Raw genomic sequence first — 24,061 nt, forward strand, 5'->3', positions numbered from 1 at the left:
GAAGAAAAATGAGAGACAGCAGCGCTCTCTCGTGCTTCCGCTATTCCATTAATGTTGTAATGTTGTGCGCCAGACAGGACCAAAAGCGTGATGGCACATTTGGAAAAGGACTGCGTAGCTTCTTTTGCACAAGCACTTCTCGTATTTCATGTGAACTGAATCGTGGGCCCAACCAGCACAGAATATTTTTTCTGTCACCGTTCAAGTAACTACTGAGCTCTTGCGCTGAACTTTTGAGTGACAGAGGTAGTTGTAGAGGACACCGAGTAGGATGGCTGTCAGAAAGAGGCTGCAGAAATACCTAGCTATACTGAAAGGTCTGCTATGGCTACTGCTGAAGCATATTCCGATTAGAGGCCCACGTGTCAGCCTTCTATGGCTCAAACCAAAGAACAGATTCTTCGGAGAAGGGGGCTGCTAGACACGACTAGCTCCATAGTGCCACTAATTTGGTCTTTTCATCTATGTGAAGGCAGCTAACGCAGTCATGACGACCAGCTTTTCTAACATGAAGAGCACAAGCTTCACACAGTACAACAAACAGGCAGGCACACTGCAACTGCAGGTGTCTTCCAGGGTCCACCACAAGGCCATGTTAAAGAAAGGTTGGCAGGCTTGCTTCGAACTGTGTCCGATGATATGAATGTGAGCAGAAAGCGTGCACTCGGCAACCACGCACCATCCTGGAAATCGTTTTCATTGCCTTGACTCAACCGGTGTGGCAGGGTTCCCAGCCTCGCGGCTCCAAAGACGATCCAGGGGTCCCGAAGGCCTGCAGGACATTCCGCTTAGCTGAGAGTAGCTGACACAACATAATAAAATCGCTGCCTCTCACTGTTGCCAGACAGTGCACCAGCCCCAGAGCACAAGCCAGAGCCAGGTTCTTCTATACTTGTGTACAGCTGACCAAGGATCAAGCTGTACACTAGATACTGCAGTATGACTTACTACCATGCTTCTTCATTGCACTGGAACAGTGAGGCCACAAACCTTTGAGTCATGTGCTCTCGCTGCTAACCCTTGATGAATACTACCTAGTTTATCACCAAAAAGTAATTAATAAAGGAATGCACTATATGCCTACATTTACACTCTCTTATGTCTGTAAAATATATCCATCCAAGTTAATAAAATTATCTTTCAGGCAGAGAATAATTGCAAATACAGAATTTATTGCCCCGTGCATGAAGTGAGCTGAAGGCAGAGCATAAAAAAAAGCACACATGTCCCTATTTCAAAGCTGCCTTTTCAGTCGTTTTCCTTCTATAGTTTCATTTTTCTCACTCTATCCTCCGGTGGCTACTAGTCGATTTTTAAAATTATTTTTGCTTCCTCTCTTCCTCAGAGTGTTTCAAAGGTGCTCAGCCAGTTACCTATGTGTCTCTTATCTTGCGTCTTCTACAGCATAGCTGAGTGCCACAAGCAGGCAAGTCATACGCCTTTCCGTACACTGTACGTAATGTGTGCGGTGCCAATATCTGGCCATCTTTGCATAGCGATAATGCCTGTTGTGACACTGCGTCTGTGAAAAACGCAACTTCAAGTGAACCAGAGTGCACAGGCACTTTATAGTCTATGGGTGGCAAAGCGCAGTATGTGATGCGTGCACGATGGTGCCCTGTCTTTCTAACACTAGCAAGAAAGCTTCCCAAGAATCGTGCTTCCTCGAGATGGCTTCTCCGCAATCTTGTGCGAAGGTGCGCAGAAGCCATCTTGTAGAAGTGCGCTTTCTTGCTTGTAATCATTTTATGCACATATGCATATTTTTCTTCCCTTGACAGTGCCACATGGATGTTCTGTGAGTGCTCATGACTGCCATGCTCATCGACACTGCTACACATTTTTTGCAGACAAAGAGGTACTGATGCTCTTGCCTTAAAAGGCTGCTAGAGGCATGCTTGTGATTTTTCAAGGCTGTGAGGCTTCAAAGCTTCGAAGCATCAATGCCACTGATGCCAAAAGGCAATTTTTTCGACATGGGGTTACTAACGGTCATGCATTAAAATAACATAGTAGCTAACCCTTTGCGGTTCCTTGTTGGGCCCCTCTCACTAATGCAATGTGACCGCTTCAGGTTGCTGTCCACCATTGCTGACAAGCCTTCCTGTGATTAGATTGCATGTGTTTTTCAAGCTGTGCATGAAGTGCCATCTCTTGAAGAGTAAATAAACTGTTTTTCTCATGGGTGGTTTGTTTCTTTAGAGCGGGAGCTCTATTGTTCGCACTGCAACTCACAAGGTCATTCAGCACCACAAATTTGACTAAGATGGCGGAGCGGGGGTGTGTCTGCATGACGCCATGTCACGTGATCAGCTGTGGAGCAGAGCTGCAGCTGCGCTTGTTCAGAGCCTCGCCACTGTGCACCACACGAGTATGCGGGGGTATAACAGCTGCTTCGCCGGCACTTGGTCCTTCAGTCTCGCCATAAATGAGGTGCGGGCTGGTCCGAGTGCATTCACTGACAGAGCTTTTGCTCATATAACTAGGCTTAACCAGTACAAATCTCCACAACTTTTTTTACACCGCGAGGCAGACCTCGCAAACTTTTTTCTTTCTCACAGCTTTTGCACATCCATATCGCTGACAGCAAAGCTTGGCAGCATTCTCACAGAGCGCTTTCTGTGGCAAGAATTCAGGTGCTACTAGTGACAACAAAGACTCTTTTAGCAAGGAAAGAACATTGTGCCTCCCCCAGATGATGATGGTAATTATTCTAGCGAATCGAGTGCCAGCACTAACAAAGAAGATTGCGCTGGGGGCAGAGGCTCTGATGATATACGCGACCCATAACTGTTGTGGGAGCTATACATTTCACCGCAAGCCCACGATATAGTGGAGAAAGATCTTTTCTGGCTTTTCAGACTTTCAATTGTCAACAGTTTCATTTTACTTGAGAATGCAGCAGATGAAGCAGGGACTGAAATTACAGCGGCACCAACAGTACAGCCACCCCATGCACATTATTGTGAAATAGTGGCAGTAGCCACTTCCATGATTACACAATCTAACACACAATATAGATGCCCTAAGCAATAGTGTGTAATATGAAATTACAAAAGATGGCAACATTCGCACCTCTCATAACTGCAGTCTGGCCTGCTAGCTTCATCGGTGCCTAAGCACGATGACGATCAGAGCGGTAATTCTGAGTATGAAGAAAATGGTTTTAGCAGTATGACCGCCACAAATATTGGCGAGCTCTTTCATAGCGCGTCCCTAGAATAAATCCTTTGAAGGCTTTGAGTAAGAATAAAGTGTTGCTGCTGTGCCTATGCAAGAGTTTCCCATCAATTCTTACCGCAATGCAAAAAATGTTAAGCTAGCGTATTAGCACTGAAGATATTGGTGATCGAAAATGATGCTGTTCTTCTCCTGCATCAACTCATCTCGCGCTGGCACGCAAGAGGAAGAGGGGGGGAGAAAGAGAGAGAGATAAACAAGTCGCGACAGCGTCCAATCATGCCCCGTCCTGCCTGCGTAACTTGGAAGCACCGAATGAGCAGGAGCACCCAGCAAGCCCCTGCGACGTGACATGGTAGGTTTGCGCATGGTGCACGTGGGGGCGTGTCGCCCCAATCGGCCACGAGCGGATGCGACCAATTGGGGCGCGACCGCTCCTATAATAAGGATCCCAGAATAATTTCAACCACCTGGAGACCTTTATTGTGCACTGACATTGCACCGCACACCGGTATCTTTGGTATTTTGCCTCAAATCCATGTCACAGTGGCCATGTTTTGATGGAGGCAAAATGGCACCAGTGTTCTCTGTGCTATCAGTGCGTATTCAAGATGCCCAGGTGGTTGGAATTTATCCAGAGCCCTTCACTAAGACTTTTCTTTCTTCCCCTCTTCTTCCACTTCTTTTTCATCCCTTCTCCTACGGTGCGGTTGAAGTGTCCGCTGAGAGGTGATACAGTTACTGCATCCGTTTCTTGCCTCAAAACCTATTTACCTGCTTATTTTGTTAAATTTGATAAGAGATATTACAGGGAGCACTAAAGAGGCAGTTATCAAGCGTTGAGCTCAAGCTGTTCCATGCAGGATTCAATCCTCACTCTGCAACCAGTCACTAATTGGATTATGGTATTTTTTAGGGCCTGTGCATCTTCCCGTTCTCCCTATCTCTCTTTTTTTTTTCTTTTTGCATCCATGTTAGACAAGGAGGTACAAAGGAAAAGGTACTCGATGCTTTCTGAAAGCTAATGGGGTTCCTCAAGGCAAAAAAGATGAGAACATCTGGTTTAAAGAACCCTAGTTGACAACGGTCTGCAGTGCATTAGACTGACCGTGAAAGAGGCATGCCAAGTCGCAGCAGGGCAGGAGGCGGCAGGCACCAGCGGTTGCCACCGCGTGGGCGCTCAGGCCCCAAGGATTGTAGGGCATCGAGCAACTGCTTCCGCGCCACAGGAGCACCTTCCCACTTGGCCTGAAACTGCCGTACAAGCTCACCCTGGCTGCAGCAGAGTCGTCCATGCACAAGTCGACCCAAGAGCTGTAGTGCTGTAAACAAATCCAGAGCATACTTCTCAGTCTTGCTTCTGACCATCAACTTGGTATTTAGGTTACAACAACGGTGGCCAAGTGGCGGTAGCGTTCATATTCTGAGCCGTAATTCACAAGATCAAACACAAGTCAAGACGACCATATGCACTTCTATGAAGGCAATGCTATGCAATATCAAAGCATATTAAGAAAAAAAAAAAAAAAAAAACTTCCAGGTGGATCAAATTAAGCTGTGTCCCTCTACTAGAGCATCATTCAAGATGTATGTGTAGCTTTGAAACATTAAACTGCACATATCATACCATTACAACAAGGGTAAGAGTTGAGTACAAATTCAAATGATGCTCTTTGTTTTATTTAGGTCGGCCATATTTACTTGTATAATATGTGCAACTTTTTCCCAAAACGTTTTTGAAAATTTTGGGGTGCAATCCTAATGTGGGGAAATACATAAGCAAGAATTTATAAGCTGACAAACAGAACAGTGGGTGCGTCCACTATCAGAGCACCTCAATTATGTAAGCATTTAAAATATTTAACCAATACCTTTAGTCTTGGCAAAGTTAGATTTTGATTTATTATATAACTGTTAGTTTAGTAACTCTGGCAAGCACTACCCTGGCTGGCAAATCATTGCATTAAGCTTCAATACAAAGACAGAAGGAACGATAGATACAGGTTGAGGTGCAACAAATGCACAACTGTTATGGTCGTTACTATTATATGGGTGGAGAAAACATGGGCAGACCAGACAGGGTCACGTGTCACAATACAGACAACATCATCTGGATTTTTCAAGGTTGTCGACATTTGTTCTACAGAACAAGAAATTTTCATTGGTGACATGGTGAAGTTGGAATAGTACACCAATTTACACCTGCGACTTTGGTGATGATGTAGACTGCAATGGGTTTGCTTAACTGATTTCCTGCCTTTAGTTTTTCTTTTAAACTTCCTTGTGCAATAAAAACTCGAAAACAGCACTAATACAAAAGTTAAATTAGTGTTTATTTTTGCTATCCTTAATTTTCTCCTCTGTTAAACAACAACAAACAGCACTTGCGGAAACAGCTGTTTATTGCGGTACCTGTCTTTTATTTTAGTCCGTTAACACTAGGAATCTCGATCTAACTACAAGCCGTTTGTGTGTTCGTCTGACGCCTCCAGGCTTGTGCTGCAGCGACGCTCGTGCCTGTGTCAATGATTTGCATGACACCACATGTCATGGCCGAATTGGCAGCCAACTTGGACAACTTTTTGAGAAGAGTCAGGCACGCTACTCCATACATGCATATTTGTACAGCTTGGCTAAAGTGGTGCTTTTTATCTGTGTCGCTCCTGCAAGCTTGAGCAGCATACATCCTATGATATGTTAACAGAGGTAAGCCAGTTAAAACCAAACAAAAGCAAAACTACGAAAAGTCAAGATAAGCCATGCAAAACCAGGGCTAACCATGATAGCATACGATAATTAGTGATTAGTCCTAAGCTAAACCACCCAGTAATATTTTTGTCCTTTCTAGCTTTCAACGGCTCCCCTGCCTGTGAAAGTAGCCTCTTCAACATTTGAAAGTGATGATCCTTTTTTTTTTTTTTTTTGGTTTCCATGAGCACCCAAATCAATGCATGCCTCTATTGCTACCTGCCTTTTGCCAGTTATATTCTAGGAGGGACCATTCTACAACTGCTCTTAGCCGACTGTTTTAACAGCCAGTCATTACTAACTGAATCTTGATGTTTCTTGAGAGGCCATGCATATACAGTTAAATCTCGTAACAAGAGACACTGTTACAAGAGTCACCCAGTTATAAGACACTTGAAAATGGTTTGGTTGGTTTTCCTATGTCTGCCATGTTAACAACATTGCATGCAAGAGACATGGTTACAAGAGACACTCGGTTACTAAGGACAACTTTTTTCAGGTCCCTGGAATAAATTCTTGACTATTTAGAAGAGACACAACCCAGGTGTGCTCATACAATGCAGCTGAAGCGTACCAACTCATAAATGATGCACTTCAGATTCCTTTAGCTAAATTCTGTTCCATATCAGCATCCTTTTTGTTGTATATGTCAGGAACTGAGAACTGAGAGTGAGTGCTTTCCCAGTATTGGGAAGTCAAGTCAAAACGACCCCATTGTTTCAGCCACTGGCATCGCATTACTGTCACCTTCGAAGCAAATCAAAATGCATGAATGACATCCAGCATATTTAACTCCTCGCTGTTAAAATTTGATCACAAGATGAAAGCTCAGAATCCCGATGCCTTTCTCTTTGTGGACAATACTTCTTGCAGCACCAAAGTTCTCGTGCTCAAAGCCACCGAAGTTAATTTTTCCCTCCAAACTCCACACCCTACTTTCAACCAATAGACAAAAGCATTATGCACTCTGTAAAGTTGCTGTACAAAACAAGGTTGGTAGAATGCCTGTAACTCGACGGGCAGCAGGACTGTACAATAGTAATTGATACGAAGTTTGTTGTGCAGGTGATTTCAGGTGTCTGAAATGGCCTGAGAAGTGAAGCTTTGAAAAACCGTTTCATACAAGCAGGCTTTAAATGTGATGACATGATGTAAGAGGGCCCATATATGGATACTATGGAAAGCTTCCTTGAAAGTGAAGCTTGGGCGAGCATCCAAGAGACTGCTGATGTACCAGAATCTATTGAGGAATTTGTATCTGCAGATGTGGATCTTGTGTGCTTCCGAAGCGCTTACAAACTGTGCAATTCTCACCCAAGTAAATGGCACATGTGCCATAGAGGATGACTACGAGGACATTTCGGAGAAAAAGTGTCAACATCTGAAGGTGACGAGCATGTAAGAGTGCTTCAAAGGTATTAGAGCAACAGGAGGGCTTGCAAAGTGAAGTGCTTTACTACCAGAATTTGGGAAGGAACACACTCTGCACTTACAAAAATACATACTAGTATGAATAACTTCTTTAAGCTTTTCTGGACAATTCCCTGTTAATGCGTGTGAATGCATTTATATGCTGATGTGCAATAAACTGATCAACACAGTGCTTTTAAAATTTTTGGTTACAAGAGAACTTGCTTACAAGAGACATCCTTTTTGGGTCCCTTGAGTGTCTCTTGTAACGAGGCTTTACTGTACAGGTGTGTATGAAAAAAAAAAAAAAAAAAGAGCGCTGTTGCCCTCTAACATTCATTATGTGCTGCCTCATTTTATATTGGCAGTTGTGGCATGTGTAAATAGGTAGCAGACGCCAGTGGGCTGTCTCGTGGACAAGTAATGTTTTTGTATGTCCATTAGGGAAGGTACGATTGCAACTGGAATGCAAAAATGTGCGCCATTTACTTATGTCCATGCCTGTAAAAACCCCATTTTTGTGCACATGTACAAGAACATGTTTGATTCAAGAGAATTGACTGAGTTGTTTTATGACGTTTTAAAACAAAGCACGATATGGTACAGAAGAAAAAAGAAATGGACATGGACAAGGCGCAGTCAGGTTGCTCAAAACTTTTTAAAACATTTTGGTTACCCTGAAGCCTGAATGACAAACCCTGACCAAAGCCAGCTTCAATTTGTCCTCAGTGCCTTGTTAAGGTGAGTTCAAAAGCTTAACGGGATAAAAAAATTTAAAGGACATTTAAGATCTGCCTTTAAAAACATGACGTGGCAACATTAATGGCTCCCTATGTGGGTCTCCTAGTGGATCTTTGTTCACAAATATGCATTTTGCTCCTCACTTAGTCACTAACTTCTGTTATCGCTGTGGCTCTGCGGGGGCCCCAACAGCATGTAGTCATGAACCATCCCATTAAGTAAAAGACTATGTGACATAGCTATAACGCGCCAGTTTAAACAAGTCATACGAACATGCCTGCATGGCCTAGGAGTAGTGTGCTCAACTCGGTGCTGTGTTTAGGGTCTTGGTGAGTTTGATTCCCATCTCACCCTAGATCTCAAAGGAGCTTTCAGAGTTGGCGGCTCCTGCCAACCAATCAGACCTTGGCCATGCCCCTTCCACAGGCATGATTGTGATTTTTCACTTATGACATTGACAATGCCAACAATGCTGGACTTTCTGTGCAACGGGGTTTTTAATGCTACTGCATAAAAAAAAAATCAAATTGCATAAATCTCCAGCAGATCAACCACCACTGACCATCATCTGGTAGGCATTCCTCCTTCCAACTGGGGTGCAAAGGACCTGGCCGCAGTCGCACAGCTGCGAAGCGTGCCAGAAGACCATTGTCCTGCCCAGTGACAACCACCAGGGGTTGCAGCCTTGGTGCCTTAGCATTCTCGCGCAGCTCATCCTGTAGTTCCAGCTGCCGAACCTGGAGTGCAGCAGCCGAGGGACCTCCGCCTTCCTCCTCATCCTCGGACAAGTAGCCATGCGGCACAAAGACCTCATTGTCCACCTCGTAGTCGTCAGGCTCACTCTCCGGCTCGCTGCCCGTCAGGCTCTCACCGGGCTCCTCGTCCCACTCTGCTTCACTGTCCACTTCATAGTCCAAGGCCTGTACAACACAAGTTTCACAGCTGGTGTACAAAGCAGCACCCCCATGCGGTGCAGAAGCACAAATACAACAAGACAGCAAATGAAATAGTGCCTAAGTGTGCATTGTGCAGTAGTGTGGAAGAGTAAAACGTTTCATAGACAACGATGCATGTCATAGCACTGCAAGTTGAAAGGCATTTCAAATATATTTCTACGTTGCACACCATCGAGTGCAGAAAGAAAACAAGAAAAAGATGAGCCTAGCAATACTTAAAAACAGGCCGTAAAAAGGCAACATTTGAAAGCATGGCATACATGTGTGTAAAGTCAGAAAAGAGAGAGAAAAAAAAAAACACAATAGTACAGCATGATAAAGCGCAACATAACAGCCCGTAGTTAATATGAGCAGACACTCTAGTAACACCCGCGTGCATGCAGCCCCTCTAAGTGTCAAAATAGTGATTCAGAAATTGATGCTCTGTGCTAAAGCAGGAAAAGCTTTTAATCCATTGCAAGTAAAGTTTGAACAATGGATTGGTTTACAGAGGAAACCATTACTAGGTCACAGGCAATAGAAAGCTCCATTTGATGTCACTAGCAGTCGCATTTAACATGTTAAGGAAGAAGCGGATGCTCACCTGGTCCTTTGCCCATGGCCTGCGTCCAGAGACAGAACAGCTGCGCTTGCGCCACGTGCCCCAGTATGCCGGCCGGACATTCTCGCAGAACTGGAGCAGCTTGGCCCGAGGTGCGGTGCGAGGTGCTCGGATATACCGGGGTCGTCGCTTCCCTAGCAGACTCTGGCTTATGTCTGCATTGCACTACAGATGCACCACACCATTCATGTACCATGACAACTAACCTTTAAATGATAATGATTTTCAACCAGTCAATGTTGTAATTTTTTGTCAATGTAATTTTTTCTGCTGTGCCCGGCGAGGTCAAGACCTAGTCAGGAGACGAGTAGCCTCCTTTAGCCTTGACTCGCTGGCAATAATGTGTTGCCTAAAAATTGAATAAATGAAATGAAAATGAATGTTGCTGTTATCACTAAGTATTTCACGTGACACATCCTTCCACTCTTTGGTCCATATTTAACATTAAGTCTTTACTATATCAAGTGTTGCCCTGAAGGTGCCTGGTAATTTTTTTTATTGAGCAAATGTGCACTTTGGCATAAATGACGCGTCGGTAATAAATGTCAACAAGACCCGGTGATGAGGCCCATGAGTCCAGAATCTCATGTCAGGTGGTCTTTTACTGCGGTAGTCCTAGCTGCCAAGGTACAGCTTGCGTGCCGTCTGAAGTCTGTGGCAAGTTGTTAAATAATTATGTATCATTGCTCCTGTAGCAGAAGCAAGGCAGGAGGGGTAGGTCAGGAGAGGATGTGTGGCCAGGAGTAGTTGACTGCAAGAGTCAGCACAACATCCACCCGGATCCTTCTCAATGCCACCTCCTCTTGGCGAGTTAGACAGCCGAGCAGGTTGGATCCGTGCAGTGAAATTAAAGCAAGGACAGAGTGGGAGAGAAATTCTTTTCCAGGCACTATGGCTGCTCCTGCAGATAGCTTTAGCACAGGCAGCGGGTATGTCACTCTAGAGCACTGCACGGACCCTGACTTACAAAAAAGCATGGGCTAGTATCGGGCAACATAGATAGCCTTTGTGCCTGGGATGGGCCAGGGCAGGATATTTATTTTGTATTCTATGTGCCTATTGTATGTGTGATTGATTGACGTGCCCATTTTCTATACCACTGGGCCCAGCCAAACTGCACAGACAGCTTTTAGCCAGGAAACCGTCCAGCTGTATCTGGAAAATAAACCTACTGATTGATCGATTGATTGATAATGAAAAGCCATGCCTGGCTTGGCCCACAGTTTCAACAGCGCAGGTTTCCTCCAGGCCCGTTTCAGCCCTCCTGCTCATTGAAATTTCTTTTTACACCAAGGAATGTTCCACTTTCTGTCATGTCGCAGGCTGATTCAAGTGGGGAAGCGAGTCAACCTTATGCTCCTCTCTGGACCATTTGGTGCCGTTACGAGACAGCTGTGTCAGTTTTCCTATTGTTTTTCCTCCTTCAGGTTCTCTTACAGCATCTTGACCGGCTGTGAAAATAGTTACTGCTGTAACCGAGGATTCTTAAGGACGTGTGAGCATGATTGTCAGTGTGGACGACAAAAGCCAAGGACTTCATGGAAGTAGGGAAAGCAGCTTATTTTCCCCTCCTGTTTCTCACACAAGCTACTCAGCCCTTCGTTCATGTTTCTCATCCTCGGCATATTTGTTTTTTGTAAAAGGCAGTGCGCTGCTAGAGCTGAAAATAACAAGTGAAGAGAGATTCCAAAGAGGTTTTCATCGTAGTCTCTCCGTGCTGTCTCCCTCCACTTCTGAAGCCCCCATATGGGTGCCTGGTCACCATGTATATTGTTAACTCTTCGGGCCATGCAATGGGTTCGGCATGAACTCCCACTCACAGCTGTATGGTGCCATAGTCGGCGGCTCATGTTCCTTTGACAACAGTGGCAAGGGTGTTTTAATGCTTTCTGTCCCTGTTCTTCGCATTTTCTTGCATTTTTCCTTTCTTCAGAGACCCAGCTGTGGAGTTTGAACACCTTTCCCTAGCATCTGTTTTCTTTAAAATATGGAAACACTGCAGAGTCCATATTCTTAGCTAGAGCAAAATGTGCCCCTCTTGAAACTTTATGCCACATAGGTAGGCCCTGCTGAGCCAAGTGGAAAGCGGCGGATGTCTGTGCAGCAAACACTACTTTCCAAGAAACGAAGTGGCCTGCCAATTTTTCGAGAACGAGAATGGAAGAAGGAATATTCAAGAGTTCTAAAAGGGATGTGCAGCACTTTGGGCCAGCTTTGCGACGTAAAAAATTGAAGGAGCTTTCTTAAGGGAGGGGGGTACCGTAGTCGAGCGTTCTAACCACTGCACCACAGCGGCGAAGCAAAAACACAGATGTTTTTACTATACAAGTAAAAAAAAAAAAAAAATATATATATATATATATATATATATATATATATATATATATATTGCCATTTATGAAAGATGAACACTGACTGCAGCTTCCCTAATTTACTATATCAGGGCTTTTACTACATCTGAGTTTACTATAATGCGGTTCTACTGTATTAATGGGAGAGAGAATGGATTTCCAGGAGACAATTTGTTTAGTTGGACAGAAAGATTGGGGCTCAAGGTGTTCTGATTACAAAGGGCGTGAGAATACTGAAATTTTCAAACATGAATCGAATGCTGAATATGCGATCAGTAAAAATTTTTTTTAATATAATGTATGAAAAAATAGGAAACATTGTTCACCTTGCTTATTTCACAATTCACATGGCATTTTTGATTAAAATTAAAGTAGAGTTGCACAGAAATGTATACCCTACTGAAAAATCCAGTATAATTCTATACAAGGTTCCGTACACCAGTTTTTGTACAAGAACCTGCATGAAATGGGGTGGAGCTGTCAAATTTTTGCTGAATAGATTAAACTGTAGTTAATTCAGCCTTCAAAAGACCAGAAAAAAAATGTCCGAATTAATCGAAAGGGCCTCAAAAAAGCAGCCAAACCCATTTGCATCAAAGCAATTTTATCTGATGAGCACTCGCACGACGGTTGCCTGCATCCGAGATAACACTGCAGTGAGAACAATGCTTCTTTATGGTTTCATCAAGCGCTTCACTTTGTGCGTACTGTTGGAAAGGTCCCACTTCATAAAACGACCCCGTCGCTTTTTGGGGATGCTTCACTGCAGTGAAAAAGAAGTAAATTCGAAAATTTCGTTCTTATATATGAACATGAACAAAGTAACAAACATACTCGATTCATATTCAAAATTCCGAATATTCGCACACCTTTATTGAATACACGACATTCCATGTAGGAGATTTTCCCTTAGAATTTTTGAATCAATGTATATGATCCGTTTATGTAATCTTGATGCTAGAAAACATGATCAGCAAGCGTAGTAACAACAGCTCGTCAGAAAAAGCGATGAACAGAAAAGTAGTATAGCTCCAGCCACGAAAGAGAAATAGGCAGCTTTAGTATAGCGTCGCATGCATTTGAGTTTCCACATACTGAACTGTAATTGCACAGCAGTGTGTGCCTTGTTGACAGTTTCAATGGATTGCAGTCAGCGCTTCAACTAAGGAATGCAAATTGCTGTCGAATCAACCACTTACAAAAGCACAAAGCATTTCTTCGGCAGTGCCCAAGGGCATAGTTTTTTTTTTATCGAAGGACATACTCATGAGAAAGAGAAAAATGGAACAGATTACAGTCGTGCCTCGTTAATATGGACACTTTGGTTTCCGACCAAAAGTGTCCATAAAGCGAGTCATCCATAATAACGAGTCATGAATAAAAACAAAAAGGATTTTATTGAGAAAAGAGAATTGTAATTAACGAATGCTTTTGTACATAACGGGGTGCACTGGACTCAAAATTCCACAGAACGCCGGCAATTTTGAGTGCATTATCCTTGTCATTGTTTTAGCAGTAAAATTTTAGTGCAGTCTGAAGCGACCCGCTTACCATGACACCCGTGATGTTGGGCTTTGTGTTGGTCGAACTTTCGAGCACGAACTCCTCACTGGCCGATGAATCGGCGTCTCATTTTCTACTCACCGCCACTTCCAAAATGGCCTCTTCACTGAGCAAAGTAGCCGCTAAGTAGCTGCTTGAAATTCTCTTGAGGCGAGAAAACAGCTGAGCTGTCGATACTAGTCCCTCGCAGCTTGGATTGACTGAGACGGCTTTTGCCGCTTGTATTCACAGATTTCTTCGCGTCTACGTTCAGCTCTGTTCTTTAGCGTTTAACTCCCGCCTTGCCAAAAGCCAGACTCAAGTTGGGGGCTACAGGCTCCAGATGCTGTGCACTTTTTTAACCTTTCTGCCTTTCCGTTCTGATTCTTTCTTTTTTTTTTTTTTGCCTTGTACTGTTTCTGTAAGGAAGCAAGGGACTCAAGTTGGCAAGCTGTTATGCAGAGGGCTATCGAACATCCCATCTTTTTGGCGCCGTTTTTATGTGTTCCCATAAAACAAACACTGCAAGCTGAAGTACAGTTCAGAACGACGGCTAGCCGACTACGACGGGCTCAGACCTTGTCAAGGCCGCATCGTTGACTCAAAGCGAAGCTGACATACGGACCGCCTAGTGTGCAAAGTTTGTCAGTTCAGCAGCACAACGGGGACGAAAACCAGATGGGAGGGAAGCGTGTCCAGGACGGGACGCCCGGTCCCGGTTGCGTGTTCGTACGTCGCCTTTCTTTTGTCGCTCTACTTTGTGAGTGTGTCTTAACTCACAACTCACCGAAAAGCGTTAGCGGCTTCATGGAACACACATTGCGCTTTGGGAAAGAAAACTTCAGTTCCCACAGCCACTGTAGGCACTTGTCTTTCTTCCTGTCATTTCTTTCTTACGCTTTTACCGGCCTCTCTGTTCACGTTCAGCAGAATTTATTGCAACCACATGTTGCTGTTTTCCCGACTGCGGCAGCACTTCCGCTGCACCCAAAAATCTCCTGGTTCCCCCCTTTCAGGGTCTTTCTTACGCTGACCCTCGGTTTTCTGTGTACGTTCCGCTCCGCTCTTGCGCTCCCCCCCCCCCCCATCCCCACCCCTCCCTTAGTACGGCGACACGCAGGCTTTGGTTCTTTCCAACCCCACAGGACTCGTTCAGGCATCCCGCCGTATCGGCTGTCGCGTAGGTTCGCGGGCGGCGCGCCCTTCTTTAACTTGCGTTCGGACTACTCTGCTTTTTTTCAAGCACTGTACATATTAACGAGACAAAAATACATGGGCCCAAGTGGGGCGCGTGCATTCTTCCCCTGTCCATTGTCTGGACAGCAAGTTTCCATATTAACGAGACATAAATACATTGAAAAGGTTTCGTCCCCAGAAAAACTGTCCATAATTCGGGTCGTCCATATTAACGGGGGTCATATTAACGGGGCACGACTGTATAACGACCACTCTTGGAAAAAGAAATAAGGAAGAAACACTTTGGACTTAAGAACACAGAAGTCGTATTTCGCACAGATGTTATCAAATCATGGGATACATGCATTAAGGGAAAGTTTGACCGCAAGATGCCAGACCAGCTTGTTTTATGTGATTTTCAATGTCGAACTCACGTTTATTCCATAACCTCATCCAACTTGATTAGCTGCCAGTTCCTTTAAATAAGCAACCCGCTTTCTTTATGTTAGCCAAAAATATGTGCCCTGCAGTCTGAGAATAAAATGGATACCAGAGTACTTTAGTAATAAATAAATAAATAAATAAAAAAAACGAGGCTCCAGTAATATGAACATGTTAGCGAACTACTGTATATAAATCATTTCCTCCTGAGGGATGGGAGACACTTTTTCTCAGAAATTAAGAAGCAAAGGCAACAGCATCCTAAAGTGATATCAGTATATAGTCACAGCAGTGTGCAAGATTTACAGAACAGTACAGCAACCAGAGAACTCACTAGGGCAGTATGCATTGAATTTAGCATCACTTGACTCGTACAACTGTCTTAGCAAAGACTGTGAGCACATTTGCCACTATGCAGGGTGGTAGGGAATACCAGTACAACCTAGTATGTTGACTATTGTTACAGATAATTTGGTTTGGTTTGTGGAGTTTAGCGTCCCAAAGCGACTCAGGCTATGAGAGACGCCGTAGTGGAGGACTCCAAATTTCGACCACCTGGTGTTCCTTACCGTGCACCGACATCGCACAGCACACGAGCGCCTTGCTTTTTTGCCTCCATCAAAAAAGCTGCCGCCGAGGCCGGGATTCGATCCCACATCCTTGGGCACAGTAGTTGAGCGCCATAACCACCGCGCCACCCCGGCGGGGTGGTTACAGATTGTTTTAATAAGAATATGCACTGAATGGGTACACAAAAGATGGCAAAACAAATTCAACCAGACACAAAACATCTTGAAAAGCACAGATTGAACAGGAGCCACATGAAACTGCTACATCCTATAAAGAACTTCACAAAGGTGTGAAAAGCACTGTATAATGGGCACTGGGTTGCTCTTGTAGCAGAGGAAAGATTTGACAACTGCCCACCTTAACAGCCCAGTCAAACCGTGTATCTCGAAGGGTAGTGAAAAGGCCTAACACATGATAGGTGCTGCACAAGAACTATATTAAAAAAAAAAAATGGAATCAAATTTTCAGAGCCATAATGCTTACCATTCAAATAGAGTGTTTTTAAGGTATGTGCAACTCTATGTTAACAACCATGTAATCAGTCCTCACGGCTCACCTCAGATTGAAGCAGCTGGTCAAGGAGCAGTCGGTCAAAGCGGTCCTTGGCACAAGGAGGCACGACTGGTGCCAGGGTCATGCCTTCCTTCAGCTCGAAAGGTCGGAATGCTGCCTGCACGAGACCACAAACAGCTGTTATGCTCTCATAATGTAAATGAAACTTTCTTTTCTCTTATCCTGAAATGCCACTGTAACAGTATGTAGCTTAACAAATAAATGAAAAGCTAAAGTACAAATTACACTAGACTTTCACTGATTCAAACAAGGGACCAGAGATGTCTGCCTGAATCATGCGTTGTTTAGGAATATGAAACCACTTTAATCAGGACCACAAGAAAATGGAAAAAAAAAAAAAAAAAAAGGCCAAATTATTTGGAGGCCCAATAGCCAAGTGGCTAAGAAGGTTTGGAAAAAAACCAAACGAAAAAACTTTGCCCCACAGCAAATTATCGATGAGGGAAAAAAAAAAAAAAAAAAAAAAAAAAAAAAAAAAAAAAAAAAAGGCCATCTGCTTTTGAGCCAAAACAACGTAGAAGTGATGCCTTTTTTGCACTTCTAACTTGATATACTGCTTGCCCATTGTAGGGAATATCAAAGAGGAATTGCTTTAAAATAGTAAGTGTGATGATAGGTGTGATGATGCAGTTGAGGCGGAGTCCCATCATTAACGGTGCTGCCCATATGAAGAGGCTTTGACACTAAAAAACAGCCCGTGATAAATGAGCATTTTCGGCACAGGGAGCGTACCTGCATCAGAGCGGCAAGGCTCCTTTAAAAAACTCCCTGGAAAGTTGTGAGTGCATAACGAGAATGTCTGAGTGTTTCCTATGGTGTGAAAGCAGATAATTTTTCAGAAACATGGCATGCTGCTACTGGCTCACAAAGTCTTAGCAAGCTACCAAGTTTGCCGGGCAAGTCATCACAAACTGGCATGCTGCCAAAGTCAGCGCTGCAACACATGGCCTGTTCTGCGAAGGCGCCAAAAACGAAGGAGCTCGCTGATAGAGGCAATGCTGTTAAGTACAAATAGCCTTTGCTGTGGGCTATTAGCAGCCAGCTAATCAGCCGCTTTCCTCACAACGCACTCAAGGCGAGCACCTCGTGAAAATAGAGCATGCAAACTTGTTCTAACAGACTTCTATCGAGCACTTGTGAGTACATGGCTACTTCTTATCACACATCTCTGCTTTGCGGTTGTAGGAAATGCCCGTCAGCTGCTTTCAGTGCCACTACAAAGTATAAGTAACAACTTCTGCTGTGTGGATACTGATACCTTCTCACACGAGTCATCTTTTGCATTTCCTAAATCACCTCTAAATTCATTGCATGTTTTTATGAAGCACCTAAGACAATTATGTGCCCAAAAACTAGGTTTATAATGTCTGCTTAATGGGAGGAATGTGAAAGTTATTTTTTTTTTTTTTAATACTATAGCTAGTATTAAGGTTTTGCTTCTTTTAGGAGAGAAAAAAAGCAGGAAATTTCAATGAGTTACTTTTCTCCTCAGCATAAGCTATGGAGTAATGGGATCTGTTCATTATAAAATTGCAAAAAATGCTTTTGTGTCAGCCTTTTTTGTGCCTTGTGAGTTGAACATTGAGAAATGAATGGCCGCCCTGCTTGACAGTTGTTCCTACATTACGCAGAGGATTGTTTCTGTTTGGTAAGGACTTCTTGAATAGAAAACTTTTGTCTCACCTCAATTCCACCAAACTATCCATGTAGTTTACCATCAAGCATGAACAGCAAAGTAGCCTTCCCTTTCTCAATGTTCTACTCACAAAGCACAATAAATGTTTACAGTTCTTGGTGTACAGAAAGCCAACCAACATGGGATGGTACCTCCAGTTCGGCTCCAACCACACCACTCCCCACAAGGCATCTGTTTAAAACTTACTGCAGAGAGCAGATGACATCTGTTCTATTTCAGGAAAAAGAAGTGAAAAGAACCGAGTTGCTTGTACCTTTACAAAAACGGATATTCCAGCTCCTTCATTTGGTGCATCGTCCAAAAGCAGAAGGGGGAAAAAAAAATAAAAAAAAAAATAAAACAAAACAATTCCACCTCTGTACCAAGTATGCGCCATCAGCAAAAACATGTTTCAATTCCTTACGTAAAAGGTGTCAGCGAATTCTTGGCCTGTATTCTATAAAAGGAAGGGGTACAAACAACACACAAACCGACTTCAACCATTGAAAGCCTTCTCTCGTCACCCAGAAGACCATCACTCGAAAGAAAAGCCTCAAAGTGTGGTATATCAGGTTCCTTGCTCGAAGTGCTTGGCATCATACACTGATGAAATCAACCCAAAAGAATGAAGCAGCGCAAAGTGGATTTCAAACAAATGAACATGGATTGAAGTGCAATGGCCGAGCACTGTGAGACATGTGACCACGAGATTAACTTCAATTGCACCCACGCGGAGGGATCTTACTTTAGTCATGGTGTATTCATCAGAGATGGAGGAATGTCAAAAGCTACCTAGGAATCCTTGCCCCCTCTTATATCTATGGTCTACAGTAAGTGACACAATGGATGACTAAACGACGGCATAAAAAGGCAAGCTGCAACTCACCTGCAGTCACACCTATGAAGGAACCGAGTAGGTTCTTAAACATCATGTCTTTTTTTTTTTTTTTCATATTGGTTGATGTCCTTTTCTAACTGAAACTATATAAAATGGTTAATGTCTAGAGTTTACTGTCTTAGATGAAAACTCAGGTGAATGTCTAGAAATCTAAGTAAATCTGATATTTGAAACATTTTCAAAAGGTTTTATAAGACAGGTGGTGAGAGCTATGGGCCTATAACTACCATGGGAAGTTGGTTTCTTGGTTTTGGGAATGGCATAATAGCAGCTCTCTTCCAGGCCTTAGGAACATTTTTAGATATCCACATTTGGTAGAAAAATTTCACCACGAGTGGGGTATGGAAAGATGTGTGAGCATAAAAAAGTACATCTTCAGGCTCGGCTGCTGTCTTTTTATTGGAATATAGTTTCTTGAATTGTAATTAAATTACTGTACGGTTCATTTGCATCCCCCACTTGTTGCAAGTTTGTTTTTTGTCAGTGTGTTAGTATATTATAAGAGAATTTATGTAATGTAAAGAGCTTGAAATGATGTAAAAATATTTGCCAAAATGTCTGCCTGTTCCTCTATACTTGCTTGTGCACCAGGGGGTGTACAATGAAAATGTGAAAATGAAAATGTGAAAGAAAGGAAGCTGCTATTTAATTTACAAACTTGTTCTCACATTTTTCTCTTGACGTGACCGAACTGTTTACGGATGATATATAATTTTTCCAGGAAGCCTTCTCGGTACCGCGACAGATATATTGTGCATTGCCTTTCGCCTCTATGAAGTTTATAAGGTATTCATTCATTGTGTGCCTACAAAAATTCCCCAGGCTTTTTTTTTGTTTCCTATTTGCTTTCTTGCATTTCCAAGAATACAAGACCTGGTGATTTTTTTTTGCACAACTACTGAGGACTCTGGGATAGCCAAGTGTACTGCCGTGGTAATTCAAGCTGTAAACTTTTCGTTCAGATTATACCTGGGGCCCTTTAATGAGCATTGACACTGCATTGTACACAGGTGTCTTGTAGTTTGGCTCCACTGAAAACGTGGGTTCTATGGCCGGGATTTGATCTATCCATCCTTGGGTTCAGCAGTTGAGTGCCCTAACCATAGCACCACCATGGCAGGCGCTAGTTTCGAACAGTGACCACTCAGCTAAGTGAAGTTTCCACACCTGTGGTTTGTTCAGGGTGATGGAAGGTGAGGATGTTAGACAAATTATGATAGTCAATCTCCCTTTTAAAATCAATAAAAACAGGCGGTAAACGCAGAATAAGTTACCATGTTTTCTTGTTCAGTTTCAGCCACTGGACGACAGCTGTAATTTTACAGATGTGCTTTGGTCTCGTGAGACATGAAAAAAAAAAATATGATAGAGTAGTTGCTTACTTACTTTCTTTTTCTGCGACTAAAAGCTTGCATAAGAATTGGCGCAAATTAAAATGCACAAAGCAGTAACCATACTGCAATTTTTTGCATGCCTCATGTAATCTCAATACGCCCATGACGTTGCAGCCGTCATTCAACATTGAAACCGAATCTGCATGGGCAAAACAAAAATTTAATTATGAACTATTTACTGCTTTCTTGTGCTGTCCAAATTGCTATTTATATTTAATAATTTGCTAGGCATCCTTCCACAGACATAATGCAGAATGAAGATTTGATGCCTCAAATCCTTTATGATCGATTCTGCTAGTTGCAACACTACTCTGAACTACTATAGCAGCATGTCCAAGAGCCTGCTCTGCTGTTCTCAGTCACAATAAAAGACTTTGTACTTTTTAAGAATTTTGTTGTTGTTTTTGCATTGCTGCATTACTGTCAAGCATTAAAATTGATGCAATGGCCCAATGCCTATGCACACTTGACAGCTAATGACTTTAGTTTATATGGGAGAGGACAGTGAAAGATGATGACTACATGTAAGCGTACTCAGCCTATTGCCAACGGTTCATCAAAGGGCCTCATTCTTTATCAGGGCAAGGCACAGTCTATATCGGCTTCACTTGTAGAGAGGACACAGTCCGATGTGACCCTCATTAACGAATTTAATACCTGCAGCAACGAAAAGCAAGAAGCTGTCATTAAAATATCAGCATATTTCCTGTTAAGTCAATTTTCTGGTTAATTGAAAACATCAATTTGCCAACAATAATCTAGGCAGAAATTTTCCTCTAATGCTGTTGCTCTGATCAGTACCAGAAAATAATTGAATTGGACACTCCAAGTGACAGGAAAATTTAAAAGGGTGCGGAGGGCAGATCCATTGCTCAAATGATAAATTTTTCCTGAAAAAAACAAAAAAAAAAACAAACCATACTGCCCCCATCTTTATCACTAAGAAGAGTTAGAAAACAGCTATGCTATATAAGCTGTCAGGAAGAATGCAGCTGTGCGTGTTTAGGTAGCGCCAAAGGCTGGAACACACGCCCACCTGGACAGGGTTTGGCTGATCTGGCCGTGGTTGCTTGCACACAGGTTCTTGGTCAGCAGCGGCCTTCCGCTTCTGGGCACTGCCCCCAAGTGCTTGGAATGGTAGTCGCGCTGCAAGGCAAAGAACGATTGGCGTCATTCCCATGCCCACTAGCGCTGGCAAGCTCACAAATATTCTTGCTGCAATCACCGTTAGAGTTGGATCTTTACTGCATTTAGAAAAACAAGATCCCAAGAGGTTCAGAAGATTTCTTGAAGGGACCCTTTTAACGTCCACTGACCAGAAAGACAGCAAGGGTCATGTGCAGTTGACAATGGTGTTAAAGGCTCCGCTCCCTAGAAAATCCACAGTGAGGTTTGTCGGCATCGTGGAAATGTCAGGAGCATACCTCTGCGAGGTGGTAGTTGGAAGGTAACATGGCCAGGTTTGTGCGATGACTCAAGACCACAGGACATGGCTGAGTTAGCAGCAGGTGCCAACTAGGGTAGCTCCTTTGAGTGGGTGACATAGGAGAATGAACACTTACGAGTGTATGTTTATGAGTATGTGTGAGATAATAGAGTAAAAAATTAAGGAAAAAATGATTAAGCACATAGCAAAGTGTATATATGCAAGCAAGTATTAGCATGGAGTAAACAGGGTATGATGGACAGCATCGGTGTCCATCAAAAGCAGACCTTAATGTACTGAGCTAGTTGGTTATTGGCACACATCATACACATTATCGGCAAACAGTGCCCATATGGGATGCACGAACATCAGGAACAAGCGGCGACCAGCAACAGCTGCAGTTACAAATTCTCTGATTCAGACGTTCATGCTGCTATTGCAAAATAACACACATCGCTGTCGTTCTTGTGTTTCATATCTGCACTGTATTCAGTGTAAATGTACAGCTGTCGGCTGGCACAGCTCTGTACTCATGTGGGTGGCCTTCTTGTCTGCCTATGCACAGTGGCAACGTCATCTGACCTCAAAAATGTGATTGCAAAACCCTGCCCCGCTGCAAAATGGACTAAAAAAAACAGTTTTTACATTCAGCGGTAAATCAAATGTGCAGTCATTAGGATCATAAAGATAATTACAGGCAGGGATCACCATGTCACACAGCTTAGTGAAACTTGGACAAGCTTACTGTTTGTATAGCAGCTTTGCACACAGAGGCTCTGTGCACTTTAACTTTCAAATGCAGAGGACAAGTTTAACTTACAACGATTTGTTACAGAAATTACCAAGAATGTGTCATGCTCTTGCATGATTGTTCTAGCTACTGATGTCTGCCACTGCCCACAAAATTAACACAAATGCTTGAGTGCATGGCCTGGACTGGCAGCACTTCAGAGTGTTGGCCCATGTTGTACGGTGTTTCCAACAGCTGACATAGTGGGTGCTGGCATGGTATCAATCCCAGTGGTCAGTGCTTCTAAGTGCTGATTCCAGCACATTCGTATTAAGTTTGTGGGTTTCGGTACATACCACAGAACATGTTTTTGAGTGAGTGAGAAATTTATCACTTTGACATTTCTTTCTCTTGCCACCGAGAGAAAGGTGAAGACAACATGCTATGAATTAGTTGTCTCAATCTTTATCTATAAACTAAAGCTATAGTACGCTCTGATGTGACCATGCCCCAGATGTCTAGATGCAAATGACTGTCTGGCTTACTCGATGATTATGCTGATGTTAACGATTACAAGACAAGACCATGACTTGACTGATAGGTGAACATTATTTTACTTCCATCGTAACTGTAAAAAGGCAATTAGCAAGAAAATATATTTTAACACTTACTAGTTATATATTATTCCACCTGAAATAAAATGTTGAGTTCAGGTAAGCAGTAAAAGGATAAATGTCCTCTTAGTTCTTTTTTGATTTTTAGCCAGTGTTAAGAAACAAAACACCTCTACACAGACTAGTGGGAGCAGCTGTGTCTGTATTCGCGTAATGCTCACAGGAACCTTCGCACTATCGTGAGCCTTCCTAGACGAGCTCCTATGTAGCATGCTAGGACGCCATCGTTTCTACGTTCAGAACACTTGGTCAAGGATCGGTCAACCAAATATTTCAGTTACTCGCATGACTTTGGAGATTATAACTTATAGTTCGATAAGTCAACATGTAAGCAATCGTAGCGAAAAATGACTTGTAGACTATAACGGACTATATGGACAGCAAACGTGATTGCAGAAGGAGAAATCACATAGGCGCCTGTTCGTACAACGCGCTTTTTTACTGCAACAGGCTAACTTCACTACCGAGAATTTCCACCCCTACACATTCGGAATGGGGGCATCCTGAAGCCTGCAACTCACACTGCTTCATCTTCTTGGTCGGTGTGCCGGGCATCGCGCCAGCTGCTCCTTCTGCCTCTCCGGAAAAACACTGCACAGAGCACGGCGGTGCAATATCGAAGCACAGCAACCTAAGTCAGCACAGACATTTCTAATGGCTGGTCGTGTTTTTGCACCCTCCTTGCCTCGTCGAGAGAACGATCATGCGATGCACAACTCACTAATGTACCCGCTTGAAATTTTCGCACCGTGATTTCACGCAACTAGACAACTAGACCAACTATGCACGCGAGAGCGCTAACACACGCTCATAACAGCGGGCACTACATTTGGCGGGCACTACGCTGATTGGCCAAGAGTAGTAGTGCGTCACATAAACTCTTAAACATAGGTGGTAGCGTTGGCAACACGTCGGCGCTAAATACGGAATTGTACACTGGGAGCGCTGCGTTCATAAACCGCGGCGTGTAGGCTC

General features: G+C 43.3%; 1 protein-coding gene across 1 annotated transcript; it reads right to left on the reverse strand.

Moving 5' to 3' along the window:
* Positions 1-553: 553 nt before the first annotated feature.
* Positions 554-23,915, reverse strand: LOC146197591 (chromatin assembly factor 1 subunit A-A-like). Its single transcript, XM_084599500.1, has 7 exons — positions 23,608-23,915; positions 21,293-21,402; positions 16,273-16,386; positions 9,619-9,801; positions 8,642-8,999; positions 4,289-4,502; positions 554-772 (listed from the first exon to the last, which is right to left on the reverse strand). Exons 1-7 carry the CDS (start codon positions 23,639-23,641, stop codon positions 697-699), a joined length of 1,089 nt encoding a protein of 362 aa, XP_084455626.1. The 5' UTR covers positions 23,642-23,915; the 3' UTR covers positions 554-696.
* Positions 23,916-24,061: the final 146 nt, after the last annotated feature.

This window comes from Amblyomma maculatum, chromosome 3 (assembly GCF_055883805.1).
Source record: "Amblyomma maculatum isolate TAMU_Amacu chromosome 3, ASM5588380v1, whole genome shotgun sequence".
Taxonomy (NCBI): domain Eukaryota; kingdom Metazoa; phylum Arthropoda; class Arachnida; order Ixodida; family Ixodidae; genus Amblyomma; species Amblyomma maculatum.

Bases quoted from the DNA above. Each gene is read 5' to 3' on its own strand.
- LOC146197591 (XM_084599500.1), bottom strand. From the start codon at position 23,641: ATGCCCGGCACACCGACCAAGAAGATGAAGCAGT. The intron at 9,000-9,618 runs GTGAGCATCCGC...TGTGTTGTACAG, and splicing joins GGCCATGGGCAAAGGACCAG to GCCTTGGACTATGAAGTGGA. The intron at 773-4,288 runs GTCAGTCTAATG...AATGTCCTGCAG, and splicing joins CTTGGCATGCCTCTTTCACG to GCCTTCGGGACCCCTGGATC.